Source organism: Vitis riparia, chromosome 2 (assembly GCF_004353265.1).
Source record: "Vitis riparia cultivar Riparia Gloire de Montpellier isolate 1030 chromosome 2, EGFV_Vit.rip_1.0, whole genome shotgun sequence".
NCBI classification, from domain to species: domain Eukaryota; kingdom Viridiplantae; phylum Streptophyta; class Magnoliopsida; order Vitales; family Vitaceae; genus Vitis; species Vitis riparia.
Window position 1 is genome coordinate 18,666,448 of NC_048432.1, and position 19,909 is coordinate 18,686,356.

Here is a 19,909-nt window from a genome sequence, read left to right on the forward strand (position 1 = left end):
GCTTTTCCGACTGTTTCATAGCAACCAGACGGAGTATTACAGTTTTTGGAACTGGATTATTGGCTTTCAGTTTGTTTGAGCTGGGGATTTTAGGTCTCTTTTTGTAAGTGTGACTTGTCAGTTTGGTAATTTTGGTTAGTGCATTCTACTTTTTGTTTTGGTTGAATGTCTCACACCCATACCCGCAGTATCTCACAGATACACACATTCACATTCCATCAATCTCTCTGCAAATTTCTGTTTAAAAATGCCTCACGATGAAGGTTTATTGCTGATTATGTTTGTTTGGTGTTTCTAACCTAGTTAATATCGAAGGTATTAACTCTTAGATTTATAAAAATAGAGTTTTGTATCCTATGTTTTTAAGTTTCTGTAGTTCCAAGAAAAAGGAAAGGCTAAACTCAACTAAATCAAAGGGTCATGGGAGGCTGAATTAGTTGGATATTTGTTTCTTTGGGTCACTAATAATGAATCTTTTTCATTTTAGGATATTCTCTCAATTACCAAATGGAGCATCTAGGATTGTTGTCAATCTCCAAAGGTTCTTCCATTATTTTCCTTACTTAAATTTATGAATTAGTGTTACTTTTATCTCATTAATTGTTTTGGCTTATTATTAATTTTTTGTTTCTGGCTTAATGAATATGTTTTTTCAGTTTCACTGCAACTATAACATCTGATTGAATGAACTTCCATTGGATGATATGGATGATGAAGTGACCACAATTGATGTGGCGGAGGGCTCTCACCTCCAAAGAAAAGAGAGTGAGTACTTGCTGAAGCCTGATAGCAGCAGTATGTTGAATTCAAGGGAAATGGTTATACCTGGTGAAGGTGATTATCCCGAGAGCTCACCCCAGGAATTCACAGGTATTTTAGAGGGTAAGAATGTAAATAAAACTGTAAGTTCTTTAGCTGCAGCAGAACATACATGTAGTGGCCATCTCCCTGTGGATGATGCTGGGATCATGGTTGAGGAGTTAACACTGAGAAATTACAATGGAGCAAACTTAGCTGTCGTTGGTCCCTCGAACAATAGAGATAGAATGCAGATCAGGCAGAACCAGTGGCAACATATTCATCTGCTAGCGGGTGGACAAGGAACTGGGAGTTCAGTCCGAGATAGTGTATGTAGGGACAATGGTCAGCCAATGTCAAGTGCATGGGAGGATGTGGGATACTCATCTTTCCCTGAATTTTTAGCTCAAAAACAATCTAGTCATGATCACAATGAAGTCAGGGAACAAGTTACAAATTGTGAAAATAGAGCTGTTTCAGGTGATACATTATCTCCTGGCGGGATCCGGACAAAGATTCTATCTAAATCTGGGTTTTCGGAGTTTTTTATTAAAAATTCATTGAAGGGTAAGGGTGTCATATGTAGAGGCCCAGCACGTGATGGCTTTGGTGTTGAGATTAGAGACTCAAATAATACAAAGGCTGCTGTTGATACTACTGTAGCTTCTGATTCATCGCTGAGTCCAAGTGCCAAAACTGCTACGCCATCTCCCAGTGGTCTTGCTCCGACTCGAGTCAAGAGTGTCATATGTACGGACACAGTATATGATGGCTTTGGGGATGAGTTTAGAGACCAAAACAATACAAAGGCTATTGTTGATAGTCAGGTAGCTTCTGATTCGTCACTGAGTTCAAGCGCAAAAGCTGCTGTACCATCTGCCCATGGTAGTGCTGGGACTGGGCCTTGTCATGGCCCCCTTCCTGATTCTTCTCATGATGGAGTCAATTTGAGAGAATGGTTGAGAGCTGGGCACCGTAAAATAAATAAAGTTGAGAGCTTGTATATATTTAGGCAGATTGTGAATCTGGTGGATGTTTCGCACTCCCAAGGTGTTGCAATGCAGAACTTACGACCATCTTGTTTTAAGTTGTTGCCATCAAATCAGGTTGCATACCTTGGATCTTCTGTCCAAAGAGAAATGCTAGAGAATGCTGTGGATCAGGATGTTTCCTTGAAGAATCTCCTGAGTGGAAAAAGGTCATTAGAAAAAGGTATGTTTCCCTCGATTAGTTTAAGTGGAAAGAAGCAAAAGTTCAGTGAAAGCATGAACACTTTTAGACAGTGGCCACAGTTTTCAGCAAGATATGGCTTCAAACTTGAAACTGCAAATAAAAGTGGCATCAATATTACTCGTGCACAAGATTTGGGTAGTAAATTCAATGAAGAACATAACCAAAATGCTGAATATAAGATTCAACGAAAATCCAGCAGCCAAAATGTTTCTTATACATCTCAACAGCTGTTGATTTCTGCAAGTGATCGGTTAGAAGAGAAGTGGTATACTAGTCCAATGGAGCTCAGTGATGGGGTCTGCACATTTTCATCTAATATCTACTGTCTGGGTGTTCTTTTGTTTGAGGTGCGAAGATAGTTTATTCTTCTGTTTAAGTATTTATCACATGAAACTTTGATCATGGTTTTGTATGATCTTGTGTCTCCTTAATGGATAAAACAGATAAAATAGTTTAGCAATTGCTGTTAAGTTACTAAATTGAATATATGGAGGCATCCTTTCAGCTCTCTGTGTACGCTCAATAAAAGCTATCTTATGTTATAATTGCTTATTGTTGTTCTATTAGTTTTTTGTTCTCCTTATCGAACAAACTGACATTAACCTTTGTGTTAATTTGGGCTGCTTCTTTCAGCTACTTGGATCTTTTGATTCTGAAAAAGCACGTGCTGCAGCAATGTCAGATCTACGTCACAGAATTCTTCCCCCCAATTTTCTGTCAGAAAATCCCAAAGAAGCAGGTTTCTGTCTTTGGCTACTTCATCCTGAATCCTCATCACGTCCGACAACCAGGTGACTCTTACCTCCTATCTACACTACCTATCAAAAAAAAGAAAAATCCTCCTATCTACTACTACAACTATTAGGATATACACAACTTAAGTTAAATGTCAAGTGTGGCGACTTCAGCATTGCGTCTCCCTGCTTGGTTGATGATATTGAGAGATACATTACTGGAGAAGATTACTAAAAAGTAGAAAAAAGGAAAAGAGAGAGGTTGGGTTGATTGTTTGAAAAGTTTAATGTTAAATTATGGCAATAGGGAAAATAAGTTGCTATTATCTAAAAGGGGAGTTGGGTTTGATAGTTTGAAAGGTTTAATGTTAAATTATTGGCAATAGAGAAAATATGTTGCTATCATCTAAAATTCAAGTTCCAATATGTCCTATGAATGCAAACCCAATGCAACCATACAGTAAATCATTAAATGCCATATATATATATATATATATGTATTTATATTTATATACATGTATGTATGTGTGTGTGTGTGTGTGTGTATGTATATGTATATAAAACATTCAAAAGGTACAAATGAAACCTTTTGATGAAATATGTTTCCAGGGAAAAGAGATCCTTTTCTAAAAAAATAATTGAAAAGATACGCTAAAATTTTCACAAATTTCTAGTCAAATGTCCATCAAGATGAGTGTACCCTTGAACCCTATTTGGATGTTGAAAAAGTAGGGAAAAGAATAGGAAAGTGAGATTTGAATCTTTACAGTTTCAGTTTTGAAAAAATGATGGAAAATGCAATTGAGTAGGTGTTTTGATTATTTGGGTCCCAAATTCCTCCTCAAGGCATGAGGAGCATCAGAAGTCGGATGACAAGAAAATCCCTTGCATCTTTATGAAGATGCCCTTGGAGTGGGCTAATATTAATACTTGTATAATTTGTTGGCAAAGAGATGAGCATTACAAGGAAAAATGGCATAAGAAGCTTGTGAAGTAAATGATAGGACCTGGACCATATACTCTACTTGATGGAGTGTGAGAACTATTGACTAGAAGAGGTGGGTAGTCGAGGAGATCAGGTCCTACATAAAAAAAACCAGCAACATGGTATTTGAAGAGAGAAAAGTCTAGTCTTTTAGTTTTTGTGGTAAAATTCTTAAAGAAAAATACCATTTTATGTTTGACATTTTAAAGCACAATCGCTATGAACTTGTTTTTGCATTCACTTTTCAGTTGGGTCTTCCCAACCAACTGAATTTCTTTTAGTGATTTTTTTTTTTAATCTTCACCAATTTTTTTTTTTTTTTTTTTGATAAATAAACCTTAAGTATATTATCAAAAGGCAAACAACCACAAAGCATACAGGATGTATACAAGGTAGCCTAAACCTCTAAGAGCAAGCTTCAAAACAAAAAACCTCACCAGCCCTTAAGTGGAAGCTAACCACTCCAAAAAACCTATAAGAGACGAGGACTCCTCTCCAATATACACTCTAACTCAACTCCCCAAATTACATATAAAAGAATTTTTGAGTTTTTGTACTGCTAAAGAAACCCCCCCTAAAAGTTAATCTTCACCAATTTTATTGTTATCAAACAAACTTAATTGACCGCATCACCAAAATTTAAATTTTGAAAGATGTTGTTCCTTCTCCTTGTAGCCTTGCTATTGCCAAGAGTGAAGAAGTGACAGATTTATGGGCTATTGAGGGGGCTAGGGACATTGGAGCCCTTTCTTTCAAAGGTCTTTTTAAGATTGCAAGTTAAGAGTTGGATCATTTTGGAGTGCATTTAATCTGTGAGACTTCAAGGGGTGGGGGCTGATAAGCTAGTTTGGAGTGGCATGAAGGAGGGTTGTTTCCCAGTGGAGTATGATCGCAACCTTTTCAGTTGCAAGTTTAACTTGTTTTTCCTGCTGAGGGGTTTGGTGATAAAGTGCTCCTCTAAGGGATTCTTCCCCCTTCGTTTTTTTTTTGGCTTCGAAAAGCCACATGGGGGAAGGATTTTAATTGTAAACAAATTAATGAGGGAATGACCCTTGGTAAACAAACATAGTTTATATAAGGTGTGCAAGGAGACAACTATCACACCATTGTTCCTAGTGGCAAACCCAATTGCTTCAAAATCTCTTATTTGCAATGTTTGAGATTGAGTGGGTTTTTTTCGGGGATAGTCAAGCATCTTCTGCTGAACTAGCATGTGAGAGGCTTGGACAAGGGGTAGAGAAAGGTGTGGAGGTAGGGTACTTTATTTATTTATTTATGACAAATAAGAAAAAAGATATATTAATAAGGGCCGCCTAAAGAGTGACCCACGATATACAAGACGTTTACTCCTACCAACAACAAACACTACCAAAAGCTAAAGCTACAAAACAAGAATGACTTAGGCCAAACCACCCTCACCAACAACCCAACCAATCGAGAAAACTGAAAAGAGTTGAAGGAACATCATTTATAAACAACTTTGCACATTGTCGAGTTTGCCTATTTATTTTTTTGTCTATCCTCCGCTTACCAAGGCCAATGAGATTGAGGTTGGAGCAGGTTCAGAGGGATTTTCTGTGGGTTGATGGGGCTCTTGAGTGAAAACCTCATTTGGTAAGGTGGGCGACGATTTGTTCAGATAAAAGAAAAGGGGGTTTGGGGGTTAAGAGTCTTGCTATTCTTAATAAGACTCTCCTTGGAAAATGGAGCTGACATTTTGCGAATGAGAGAGAGGCCTTTTGGAATCAAGTAATAAGGGGGAAGTATGGGGAGGAACGAGGTGGCTAGTGTTCTTGTGATGTAAGGGAGGTGCATGGTGTAAGGTTGTGGAAAGCAATTAGGAAGCTTTGGCACCTTGTTAGTGGTAGACTTTTTTTTTTTTTGTGGTGGGTAATGGGTAGAGAGTGAGTTTTTGGAGGGATAAGTGGTGTGAGGACACGCCTTTGTGTGATTCTTTCCCCTCTTTATTTGCCATAGCTGTTTCTAAAGAAGCTTGAGTAAAGGATGTTTGGAATGTCTTAGAAGGTGGGGGGAGTTGGAGTCCTCGTTTTACTAGATCTTTCAATGATTGAGAGGTGGATGAGGTGGAGAACCTTTTGTTATGGCTGGGTGGGAAGATAGTGAATATGGATGAGGAGGATAGGGTGCTATGGATGCCAATGAAGAGTGGTAAATTCTTTGTAAAGTCTCTCTATAAAGCCTTAGAGCTAGAATCTTCAGTTTACTTCCCAATAAAGATCATTTTGAATTCTTGTGTGCAACCAAAAGTAAGCTTCTTTGCTTGGGAGGCTTCATGGGGAAAAACTTTAACTTTGGACCAAATCTAGAAGAGGGGTTGGGCTTTAGCAAATGGGTGTTATCTTTGTCATTCAAATGAGGAATCCATAGATCCCTTACTTCTCCATTGTGTAAAGACAAGGGCTTTGTGGGAGATGTTCTTTTCTCTTTTTGGAGTTTCGTGGGTGTTTCCTTCTTTGGTTAAGGAAACCCTCTTGAGTTGGAATGAGTCTTTTGTGGGTAAGAAGTGTAAGAAAGTTTGGAGAGTAGACCCCTTGTGCATTTTTTTGGACAGTTTGGAAGGCAAGAAACAGAATTGCCTTTGAAGACGACGTGTTGTCCATCCAAAGGCTAATAAATGGTTCTTTTGTGTACTTATTATAGTTAGAGACTAAGTTGTTTATAAAAGATGATTCTTCGATGTTAATAGATTTCATTGATTGGGTGGACTCCTTTTGAGGGAGGAGTTGTCTCTTGTATATCTTTTTGGACGGTTTTCTGTTTCAGCAGCAAGGGGGTGAGTGTATCTCTCTTGTATATCATGGGCTGCTGTTTTAGCGCTTCTTTTTAATACAATTACTCTTTTTTACTTATATATATATATATATAAAAAATAAACAACTTTGCTTCTGACGAAAAAAGACAAACAAAAGAATATTTTAGACTTTGGATTGAAAACTCATCCCTATCGAAGGCGATTCTATTTCTTGCCTTCCAAATTGTCCAAAATAAGCATAAGGGGCCTGCTCTCCAAACCTTCCTATTCTTTACCCACAAACGAACCATGCCAACCTAAGAGTGTCTCTCTAACCAATGAGGGTAGCACCCAAGACACCCCAAATAGGGCAAAAAGCAACTCCCACAAGATTCTTGTCTTTACACAATGAAAAAGGAGATGGTGTATGGATTTTTCCTCAATACGACATAGAAAACATCTATTCGCCAAAGACCTTCCTCTTTTTTGAAGTTAATCCAAAGTTAATACTTTTTCCCATGTCACCTCCCAAGCAAAGAAATTGATTTTAAGTTACACTCACGTCTTCCATATGATGCTCCATGGAAAAGAAGTTGATATCCTCGGCTCTAAAGCAGCATGGAGCAACTTCACAGTAAACTTCCCGTTCTTTGTCTCTATCCAAAGTACTTTATCTTCCTCATCCTTATGCACCCTCAATTCCTTCAAGCGTGACAAAAACCTCTCCACACTTCCCACCTCCTAATCATTGAGGGGTCTAAATAAACAAGGCTCCAACCCTCCTTCCTTGGAATAGAAAAATCTCAAACATCCTTCACTCACGCATCCTTAGAAATTGTTAAGGCAAATAAGGACGGGAAAAAGCTATCCAAAGAAGTAGTCCCACACTAGTCACCCTTCTAGAACTTGACCCTTCACCCATTATCCACCAAGAAGGAAATCCTACTACTCACAAGACCCCACTCCTTATGGATTTCCAAAAACCAACACCAGTTCCCTCCCTCATTTCCCTAAAACACCACTCCACTTCTTCTTCCCCATACTTCACACTGATCATACAATTCTAGAGGGCCCCCTTTTCAATAGCAAAGCGCCAGTTCCATTTGCTCCGAAGAGCCTTATTGAGTGTGGAAAGATGCTTCACAGCCAAGCCCCATTTCCTTTTGTCTAGACAAACTGTATCCTACTATACTAGACGTGGTTTCCGCTTAAGAGCCCCACCACCCCAAAGAAAGTCTCTCTGGATCTGCTCCAATCTCAATCTAATTAGCCGTGAGAAGCACAACAAGGACATAAAATACAAGTTGCTTTGAATAAGGGTAATTCTCCTTCCTTTGGAGATGTATTATCTCTTCCACATGGCCAATCTTTTTCAAAACCTCTCTTCCACTCCATCTTAAACCTCCACAGACTTAAATGGGGCACCCAACAGGAGGCCCAATTTAGAGGAAGGGAGCCCACCCACCTTGCAATCAAGCTCAGAAGCCAAATCCTCAATATCATTCACCTCTCCCACTAGAATTAACTCACTCTTATCCAAATTTATTTTCAAACCCGATATTGCCTCAAACTACATAAGCAACCAGCTTAAATAAGTCATTTGCTCCTTAGAGGCTTCACAAAAAACTAGGGTGTGGTCTAGAGTTCTGTCCTGTTGGCATTGGAGAATTTCTTTCTATTGGAAATCGTTGATGGGCTAGAATAGGGTGAGATTGTGGTCCCTGTTTATTGTTTTTCCTTTTCTTCCCCTTTCTCTAGGCTCTTTATTGGCTTCCTGTTTTGCCTTGCTTTTGCTAGGCCTCCCCCTTTTTTCCAACATTTTCTGCTATTTGGCTATAGGAATAAATACTGAATATTGTTATCTAGGACAAACTATTGGGTATTTGACATAAATGATTCAGGAGTAATAGACTCCAGGCATGAGGTGGCTGTGGGCTGTACTATTTTAGGGGAATTGAAACTCATTTTCTTTTGTAGGTTCAGGTTGAAAGGTCAGTCTTGCTTTGTGATTCCAGTAGGGCTTTGTCTGATTAGTTGTATATTTTTCTTCTTTTTTCCCAACTAGTATTTCATTTCTCTCCAGTTTTTTTCCTCCTGTGCATACCATTTTTAACCGTCATCATGCTCCTAATCTCTCCAAATTAGAATGAATATACCATACTATCTTGGAGCTAGCAAGAGAATTAGAGTAAAACACCCCACTCTCCGTGACTTGATAATTGTCCATCACAAGCATACAGGGCAAGCCTCCCTTCTGTAAACATATAACTTAAAATAGAAGTATATCCCTACTATAGATTGCTTTGCCACATAGATTACTTCCATCTAGTCTTGTTTGGAATGGTCTAGAGACCCCCTAGACATGGAAAATTGTACATAATTGGACTTGATAGATGGGATAAACTGTGATGTAGCTTTGCTGTTTTTTGGTGGGACCATTTGCTTTTCCTTTTCCTTGGTGCCTCTTGGTATAGTCCTGTGTACATGGGGGGCACACCCCCTTTTTGTAAGGCACCTATTAATAGATTTTCTCTTTGCCTATCTAAGAAAAAAGGAAAAATCACATTGTTTCTAGTTAGTAAATCACATAATGTTAAGACTGATAGGACCGGTTCAATCCTGGTTCGGTTCTTTTCTGGTTAGTAGAAGAATCACATAATGCTAACTATGACCCTATGGCTTTTCCTGTTTAATGACCTGTTCAGTTATGGAAACATTGCCTAATAGCATGATAAAATCATCCAATGATGCTTGGAAATTAAGTTCATTTAGCACAAAAAGTGCATGAAAGTGGTTCTGTTTAACATATGGAAATTTCCATGCTGGACCCTTTCACTGGTGGGATATGTCATTTTTATGTTCTGTGCATTTCCTGGGAGCACAACATTTGTGAGTGTGTGTCTGTGTGTGTGTATAGATGCCTTAGAGGGTTTCTTTGGATGCATAAATGAATTCAGTTTTACATGCTTTTTTGTCCGTTCCTTTGTCCCCAACTGTAATGCGCTAATTACCAATGTTTTTAGAATCGGACCGGTGATCGAACCGGAAAAGTTACCGGTTCACGGTTCACTGGTCAGACCGGCGGTCGAACCGGTGACGTCATAAATATATAATTTATATATTATTAAAATTAAAAATAATTATAAAAATTTTAAAATATATATGAATAAATTAAAAATCAATAATATTATCAAATTAAATTATATTAATATTTTTAATTTTATTAAATGATATATGTAAAATATTTAAATGTGAATATATTAAAAATGAAAATTTATAATTTTATAATTTTTAAAAATATTATATTATTTTTATTTAATAATATAAAAAAATTTAAAATCCAATATATATTGTTTTGTTTGGCATATTAAATAACAAAAGGTGTGTAGCCGAGTGGTGTCCTAGGATGGCTATAGGATGGCTATAGAATCTAGGGTCCAAGGTTTCAAATCCTCTTGGAGGGATTTGTTATTTTTTTTCATTCATTAGGTTGGTTGGCAATCTTACATCGGATTGTAAGAGGAATGAGGATGCAAAGGATGCCTATAAAAGCCATCCTCATGGAGAGCCAATGCATTACCTCATCTGGTGGGCTCAAGACTCAGCCCACAATATGGTTGAGTGGGGTGTGGGCTTTGTCATTATAAGACAAGACCCAGCATGGGCTTTTGCCAAAGCTTTTTAATTTTTATACAAGGGAGCTTGGTTTAACTTGAACTGTTTGGTTCGATTAGAACCGTCCAGTTCCACCGGGTCACCGGTTCGACTGCTGGTTTAGGCGGTTCGTTACCGGTTTAATCTGTAAACGGTTTAATAGGGCAAACCGGACCGGAGATGCGACCGATCGACGATTGAACCGGTTCGACTAGCCGGTCCGGTCCGGTTTTTAAAACATTGCTAATTACTCTTTATGTTGATAGACAGATTGGCAAACCAATATTTGAGTGGAAATCTGCTAATTTTTAATTGGGGTCAAGCATGTTATCATGTTATTTACATTTTAGACCTTGAAATCAGATCATACTCTAATTTGGAGGTTTGACTTTACCTTTGATGTATGACAGAGAAATCCTACAATCTGAAGTAATTGGTGGACTTCAAGAGGTACATGAAGGTGACTTATCTTCATCTATTGAGCAAGAAGATGTTGATTCAGAACTCTTACTGCATTTTCTTATATTAATGAAAGAGCAAAAGCACAAACATGCCACCAAGTTAGTGGAAGACATTAGGTGCTTAGAAGCAGATATTGAAGAGGTTGAGAGGAGGACCTCTCCTAAAAAATCTTCACTCCTTTCTTGCTCACATAAAACTGCAATATGTGCAAGTGAAAAAAGGTTCATTCAAGAAGGGACCCCAAGTGCAGAAGCATGTTCTGAATTTCCTCACTTTTCTGATACATATGGATTAAGGTTGATGAGGAATATCAGTCAACTTGAAAGTGCCTACTTCTCCATGAGATCCAAAATCCAGCTTCCTGAAACTGATGCTTTAACACGTTCAGATAAGGATTTATTGCTAAATCGTGAGAACTTTTATCAGGCACAAAAGAACGGAGAAGACCTGAAAGTCACTGATCGCCTGGGAACCTTCTTCAATGGGTTGTGCAAGTATGCTCGTTATAGTAAGTTTGAAGTTCGTGGGATATTAAGAAATAGTGATTTCATCAATTCTGCAAATGTAATTTGCTCTTTGAGTTTTGACCGGGATGAGGACTATTTGGCTGCTGCTGGGGTATCAAAGAAAATAAAGATATTTGAGTTTCATGCTCTCTTTAATGACTCTGTTGACATTCATTACCCGGTAATTGAGATGACCAACAAATCAAAGCTTAGCTGCATTTGCTGGAACAACTACATCAAGAATTATCTGGCTTCAACTGACTATGATGGTGTAGTTAAGGTAAGCGTTTTCTCTTTTGAAAAAAGTTTTAAGGTATGTATTCTTGCACATTATAGAGTTTTTACTGAAATAGGGATGCTTGTGTTGGCATTTCTATGGTCTAGTCTCAATTTATGCTACCTTAGCATATTTGATGTGGAGAGGTAGAACTTTCTGACTGGGTAATTGATTATCATCATCATAGAGGCTATATGCTTGGTAAAATATAATCAATCCAAGTTATAATCTTATCTGCATTGATTTTTAAGGATATAGGTTTAATAGGTTGTGATTTGGCATCTTACATTTTGGATGCCATGGCCATATACTTTTGTTGCTGCAAAATTATTGTGTATCAAATCTCTCTTGATATATACTGATATATTTCATTCAATTGAAAATAATAAGGTTTTTGTTTAATTAAGATGATTTTCATTTTTTGATTCCCTTTGGGCCTCTGGCTGTTCTGAAATGAACTATAGGAACTTAAATTCCAGCATTTGTATGTATAGTTGGACAACAACTCAAAGTCTCCTTATGTGAGAAAGTGATTTTAGGCTTAAAGTACTTGAAAAATAGGGTTTCATGGGAATAATAATATTTCATTGAGATTATTCTTTTATAGAGTTTACAGCATATACAAATTCTTCAAATCAGGAGACTAAATCATTGATTAAAGGGAAAGAATTACTCATAACAATTATTTTCCTAAAAATACAAAGATTGACAACTAATAGCTAATTTACAACTTTACAAAGTTATTTCTTTCCATATCAGTTTCGGTTTTCCAACACTCCCCCTCAAGCTGGCTTAAAGATATCTTTTATAGCCAGCTTGCCAACTAGAAAATCGAATTGCCTCTTGTGTAGTCCTTTGGTGAAGATATCAACCACTTGTTCCTCAGTAGGGATATAGGTCATACAAACCAATCCGTTGTCCATCTTCTCTTTAATGAAATGCTTGTCCACTTCCACATGTTTGGTGCGGTCATGGAGAACCCGGATTGTGAGCTACTGAAATTGTTGCCTTGTTGTCACAATACAACTTCATAGGAGATGAACTTGTCATCTTTAACTCTTCCAGTAATCTTCTTATCCACGTAATCTCACAAATACCATGAGCTACAACTTTGAACTCAGCCTCAGCACTGCTTCTAGCAACCACGTTTTGTTTTTTACTTCGCCACGCAACCAAGTTGCCACCTACAAATGAACAATACCCAGAGGTGGACCTTCGATCCACTATGCTTCCAGCCCAGTCTGCATCGGTGTAGGCTTCAATTTGTAGGTGTCCTCGTAACTTAAACATAAGGCCTCTACCTGGTGTCCCCTTTAGATACCTTAGAATCTTGTAAACAACTTCAAAATGTTCTAGTCCAGGCGCATGCATAAACTGACTAACCATACTCACTGAGAATGTTATGTCAGGGCGTGTATGGGATAGGTAAATCAATCTCCCAACAAGTCTCTGATAACGATCCCGATCCTTCACATTCTTGGCATTTGTAGGTTGCAGTTTTACATTCGGCTCTATAGGTGTTTCAGCAGGCTTACATCCTAACATACCTGTCTCATCAAGAAGATCAAGAACATACTTCCGCTGATTTACAAAGATACCTTCTTTGGACCTAGCAAACTCCATTCCAAGAAAATATTTTAATGCCCTCAAGTCCTTAATCTTAAATTCCTCAGCAAGTTTCCTCTTTAGCTTCTCTAGTTCATTGCAATCATCCCCAGTTAACACAATATCGTCAACATACACAATTAAGATGACTACTTTACCTTCATTTGAATGTTTGTAGAACATCGTGTGGTCAACTTGACTTTGAGTATATCTATAATGCTTTATTACTTTGCCAAAGCACTCAAACCAAGCTCTAGGCGACTGCTTAAGTTTGTATAAGGACTTCTTCAATTTGCACACTTTCCCAACTCCAAAACTTTCTTCAAAACCTGGTGGAGGACTCATGAACACTTCCTCGTCTAGGTCTCCATTAAGAAAGACATTTTTAACATCCAATTGGTGTAAGGGCCAATTGGAATTTACTGCAAGGGACAACAAAATTCCAATCGAGTTTATTTTAGCTATGGGGGCGAAAGTCTCTTGGTAGTTTGAGTAAAACCCTTTGCCACAAGTTTGGCTTTGTATCTCTCAACACTTTCATTTGCTTTACTCTTTATTGTAAAAACCCATTTGCACCCTACAACTTTTTTTTCCCTTGGTAAATCTACAACCTCCCAAGTGCCATTCTTTCTTAAGGCATTCATTTCCTCAAATACTGCCAATTTCCAACTCAGTTCATCTAGTGCTTCCTGAATATTTCTAGGTATCACAAGTTTTGAAATATTTGTAGTGAATGCTCTATAGTTGTCAGAAAGGTTACTGTAGGAGATATATATGGCAATGGGATGTTTAGTGCAGACTCGGGTTTCCTTTCTAAGAGCAATAGGGAGATCAAGGTCAAGGCCCTGTGCAGGAACAACTGGGGCTAATCCTAAACCAGGTTCGGGTGCAGATATTTCTAGACTTGGATCAAAGTGTGATGGTAAACTTAGATCAGTAACAGGAGAAGAAGAAACATGTATAGGAGTAGGAACAGAAGGAGGGTTACCTGAGGCATTTAGAGAGCCATTGCTCAGGGCTTTCGGTTGACCATGTGCTGGGATGATCAGCTAGTCTTTACTTCTTCCAGAGACTTTTTTCCTTGAATAAACCACAAGTTCAAGATTGTTTTTTTTTTTTTTCATTCGTAGTATTTTTTCATCTGACAGACCAATTTCAGATTCGGATTCAATAAGCTTAGTTTCCTTATTTTCCTTTTCAAGAGAGATATTAAGAATTGCACTAGGCAAAGGTTCAACAATTTCCCAAAAATTTGGTTCCTTATAGGCTTCTTGGAGTGGTTAGCCTCCGACTAAGGGTTGGTGGGGTTTTTTTTGCTTTTCTTTTTGGTTGTGAGGCTTAGCTGGTTTGTATATTCCCTGTATACTTTGTGGCGTTTTTGCCTCTTTTTAATATATTCAGTGCTTATTTATAAAAAAAAAAACTTTATTAAAGTACTTAGTCCCATTATCAAATCTCAAAATACTGATTTTTGTTTGAAATTGGTTTTCAATCATTCTGTTAAATTCTTTAAAAATCTTTTTTACTTCAGATTTTTCCCTCATTAAATATACCCAACAAAGACGTGTATGGTCGTCTATAAAGGTCACAAACCATTTTTTTCCTGAAATTGTGGTTGCTTTTGAGGGTCCCCAAACGTCATTGGGAAAAAGATAAAATGGTTTTGATGCATAGTAGGGTTTTGGAATGTAAGTTTTACGTTGGCTCTTTGCCAATAAACAACTTTCACATTGAAATGATAAATGATCAACCTTTTGAAATAACATTGGAAATAAATGTTTTAAATAAGAGAAACTAGGATGGCCTAATCTGCAATGCCAAACCATTATTTGATCACGAACAGAAAGAAAACTAATACTACTTAGTCCTTGAGCAATTTTATTACTAGGAAATTATCCTCGAAATAATAGAGACTATTGATCATCCTAGCACTGCCAATCGTCTTCCCCGAGCTCCGGTCTTGAAAAATACAATGGGATTCATAGAAGATAACACAACAATTAGAATCTCTAGATAATTTGCTAACAGACAAGAGATTACAAGTAAGTTTAGGAACATGGAGAATAGATTTAAGATCTATTCCCTCAGAGATTTTTATTAGACCTTTTCCTGCAATAGGTGAGAAATTACCATTAGCTATCCTAACCTTTTTATTTCCAGGACACGGTGAATAGGATTCAAACATGTTTGAGGAATTGGTCATGTGGTCGGATGCTCCAGAATCGATTATCCATGGAGTAGATTTAAAACGACAAGATAGAGCATATAATTAATTACCTGTGTGAGCCACAAAAACACTAGGAGTACCGGATGTCAAGTTGGATTTCAGCAGTGCAAGAAGATGCTCCATTTGCTTAGTGGTGAAGGGGTTGGTCTCAGCCTCATTAGCAGTAGGAATAATAGCTCGGCCCGGTTTGTCACTTGTTTTTCCTTTCCAATTCGCAGGTTTCCCATGGATTTTCCAACAGTTCTCACGGGTATGACGAGGCTTGTTGCAAAAATCACACCAAACCCGTGGTTTTTCATTTGATTTGCGTTGAAACACAACGGCTTTATTATAGCCTCCACCCGTGGTAACCAAGGCTGAACCTTCAATAGCAACTCCAGGTCCCTTCTTGCCCAACATCACATTCCTCCGACTCTCTTCTCTTCTAACTTCTGAAAAAACTTCATCAATTGAAGGCGTCAGGGGTTGTCTTCCAATGATTCTCCCCCTTACCTCATCAAACTCGACATTAAGGCCAACTAAGAACTTGAAGATCCGATTGTCTTCCATGGTCTTCTTATGATGACATCCATCCTCGGCAGATTTCCACTCATAGGTGTTGAAGAGGTCAAGGTCTTGCCAGATCCGCTTCAAGGAGTTGAAGTACTTTGTGACGTTGTCCTCCCCTTGTCGTATCTCATCGAGTTTGAGGGTTAATTCAAAGATCTGTGATTGATTCCCTAGATCAGAATACATCTGATTTACATTCTCCCAAAGCTCTTGTGCTGTTGGATAGCACATGTAATTAGATCTAATGTCTTTTTCCATAGAATTCACAAGCCATATCATCACCATGGAATTCTTAGCATCCCATATAGCATAGTTCGGATCATCCACTATAGGAGCCTTCTTTTCACCCGTCAGGTAGCCCATCTTTCCACGTCCTCTGATGTACATCCGAACTGATTGAGACCATCTCAAAAAGTTGTCACCATTCAAGCGAATCGTGGTGATTTGGATAGAGTGAGATTCCGAGGTGGTAGGACTGATTTTTGAAGTATCGGTGATGATGGGATTGTTTAGAGAAGGTTGAGGAACAGTAGTAGACTCATTTGAAATATCCGACATGGTTTTAGAGAGAACATGGATTGAAAAAGAGGAAGAAGGAGGGTTTCGGCAAGCAAATTGCTAGCTCTGATTCCAACTTGAAAAATAGAGTTTCACGGGAATAATAATCTTTCATTGAGATTATTCTTTTATAGAGTTTACAGCATATACAAATCCTTCAAATTAGGAGATTAAATTACTGATTAAAGGGAAAGAATTACTCATAACAATTACTTTCCTAAAAATACAAAGATTGATAACTAATAACTAATTTACAGCTTTACAAAGTTATTTCTTTCCATAGCAGTTTCGGTTTTCCAACAAAAGTTCTTCAAAATAATTGCATTTCAAACTTGGTTGTCATACTCTCTAAAGACAAAAATAACTGTTTGACTCCTAGAATCATTCTATTCTCTCTCAAGACAATTAAGTCCTGACATATATTTGAGGCTTGTGGAAGGAACTATTCTGGGTAAGAGTTGTGCAATGTGGCTAGCATGAGACATGGAGACTCCTCATGTTGGCTGGCATTGGTGCATCATAAGTCTTTGAAATCAAATTCCTGTAGCCACATCAAATTCCTGGCATAGGTAGACATAGTTCCTAGTTGTTATAAATTCATAAAATGTATTTAGAGAATCCCTTTCAATATAATATTAATGTATAATTTTGACTTAAGTGGCTGCAGAGGACAATGGTTTATCTAAAAATTATGTTTAGAGATGTTTATGATCAAGGTGGGTGGTGGAGGTCCCTTAATTTTTTGTATTTTTTATTTTTTATTTTAATTATTATTATTGTTATTATTTTAAATGGGTTATGATAGCAACTTTGTATTTATTTGTATATTTAAGTGTATTCTCTTCTTAATTGTTAGACCTAAAAATTACTGGGAATATGCTATTGTCTGCTTAGTAAATTTACCTGCATTGCTCATGATGTGAATTGCTTGCTTCTAGTTATGGGATGCGAGCACTGGTCAAGGCCTTTCTCAATACATTGATCACCAAAAAAGGGCTTGGTCTGTTGACTTCTCTCGAGTGGATCCCAAAAAATTAGCCAGTGGAAGTGATGATTGTTCCGTAAAACTGTGGAGCATTAATGAGGCATGCTCTCTTTCTTTCTCGTCTTCTAAATTTTATGGCTCAAGAAAATTGTTGCTTAATTAAACCTAGTTAAATTTGTGGAATGCATTGTTTTTTTATTTATTTTCTCTTAGTAATCTATTTGGTTGGTCTTAAAGACATTGTAAATAAAAGGGTTGTTTTCATTATTTGTTTTATCATGAAACTAGATTTGTTCATATGAACATAAATTTCAAGATTGCTTCAAGAACTTTTATTTTCCTCTGTCTGTGTGTGTGAAGCTATACCTTCCCTGCAACTAAAATTGTAAAATATATGTTACTTCAGTAATTGTGAGTTTTTATTTGAGGAATGCCCAAGTAGGATCACTAGAAACTGTCCTGTTTGGCTGAGCTCCCAAGTGATGCTTGATCAAGGTAATTAATGGTCAGCATTTAATGGCATACTTTAAATGATGAAATATGCAGAGAAAAAAAGGAGGCTCCTGTATTTTTCTTCAGTTTAGCATCTCTTTGATTTAGATCTGGTTACTGCTTAAAAATCCTTTAAAAATTTACTTTTATGTTAGTTTAAAAGCCCATATGTATCTGTTTATTGTGCAGAAAAACTGTTTAGGCACGATAAGGAACATTGCAAATGTCTGCTGTGTTCAGTTCTCTGCTCACTCGTCTCATTTGCTAGCCTTCGGGTCTGCGGATTACAAAACCTACTGCTATGATCTGCGGAATGCTAAAAGCCCCTGGTGTATATTGGCCGGCCATGACAAAGCTGTAAGCTATGTGAAATTCTTGGATGCTGAAACCCTCGTTTCTGCATCCACTGACAATTCTCTAAAGATTTGGGATCTCAACCAAACCAGTTCTACTGGTTTTTCCATGAATGCTTGCAGCTTAACCCTCAGTGGGCACACTAATGAGAAGGTTGGTTTCTCCGTGCTAGAATCTGGGTATATTTCCCTCTCTTCTGAAGTTTGAATATATTTTGTCCTTCAATTGCATCTCTGAAATCTTACTTTTTCTTGTATGAACCTTTTGCCTCCTAGAACTTTGTGGGTCTGTCTGTTGCGGATGGATATGTCACATGTGGTTCAGAAACCAATGAGGTAAACACCTATTTGTTATGTCTCCTTGAGTTCATTTGATTAACCAAAAGAAAAAGAAATCTTTGGTTTGAAGTTTCAGAAAATATCCTGGATGATAAAATAAGCATGTCAGATGATTTTGATTGCAAGTGGCATAACTTAGACTGCACGACACTTTTTGTGCACCTTATGAAAAAAAATTTCTTGATCTGGCTGTGTATGTTGAGTCAAATTTATCATCACATGGGTCAAGGGTGTTCCCTTTTTCTTTTTTCTTTTTATCAAGCTAATTTTGGATTAGTTGCCATGATAATGGAGAAGAATGCTATTGCATGGGAAAATCCATCAATTTCTACTTTTAGTGTTGGAATAGGTCTTTAACTTTTTGAGTTAGTTATGCTAACCGTAAGTTTGGGCATCTTACGGAGGTCTTGTTTCTTCCAAATTTTATTTACTGGTGTGATTTCTACATCTTAGGTGGTCTTGTTTTTTCCCAGTTTTATTTATTTATTTATTTAGTGGTGTGATTTCTAAGTTTTATTTACTGGTGTGTGATTTCTACATCTTAGGTGGTCTTGTTTTTTCCCAGTTTTATTTATTTATTTATTTAGTGGTGTGATTTCTTCTTAGGTTTATGCTTACCACCGATCTCTGCCCATGCCAATCACCTCTCACAAGTTTGGATCCATAGACCCTATTTCTGGAAAAGAGACTGATGATGACAACGGACAGTTTGTTTCAAGTGTGTGCTGGAGAGGGAAGTCAAACATGGTTGTTGCTGCCAATTCCACTGGATGTATAAAAGTATTGGAGATGGTTTAAGGAAAGGGCACCATTCCTGGGATTATTATCAATGGCTTCTTTGCAGCTCAAGATTCCCAAAGTTATCTGAAGGCCTATTGTTGGACTGGGGGATGTAAACTTTCACTGGAAACACTATTGAAATTTGAGAATTTGAAGATGTTTTTGAGATGGGAATGTTGAAGAAGTCAGCTGAATGTCTGACAGCATTGAAGCTTGCAGTCCAAAGAGAAGCCAGCAAGAGTCACAAAAACTGACTCCATATCCTCAAATCAGATTTCAGAAGAAATTAAAAGCTTGAAACCCAAATTTCTTACTGCCATTTGGAAGAGGCCTGTGACTAAAGGTTTGAGTTCTGTGTTGCTCAAGATCAATGTCAATCACAGGCAAGTCTAAATGATCGGAACTCAAGATTGTGTTATGGTGACCGTTCCCAGAACTAATATGGTGAAAAAGGGAAGGTTGCCGAAGTTAAGAAAACTTATGGAGTGCTACTTCAACCACTCTTGAGGAAATTCCATATTCTGTTGTATATAAGTAATGTTGAGAAGTCCAAAGCCTACTCTTGCTATTGTATAGTTCCTAAATTTTGATATATAGTACAGTTTTGTTTTAAGAATTCT

The 19,909-nt window shown here is 37.5% G+C and overlaps 1 protein-coding gene across 1 annotated transcript; it reads left to right on the plus strand.

The window, feature by feature from the left end:
- Positions 1–683: 683 nt before the first annotated feature.
- Positions 684–19,905, plus strand: LOC117930908 (protein SPA1-RELATED 2; the record flags this gene model as incomplete). The annotated part of the gene is made up of 7 exons (XM_034851698.1): positions 684–2,378; positions 2,665–2,822; positions 10,567–11,404; positions 17,279–17,425; positions 18,007–18,324; positions 18,447–18,506; positions 19,116–19,905. Coding segments are annotated over 7 exons (3,408 nt in total), but the record flags the coding sequence as incomplete, so codon positions are not given.
- Positions 19,906–19,909: the final 4 nt, after the last annotated feature.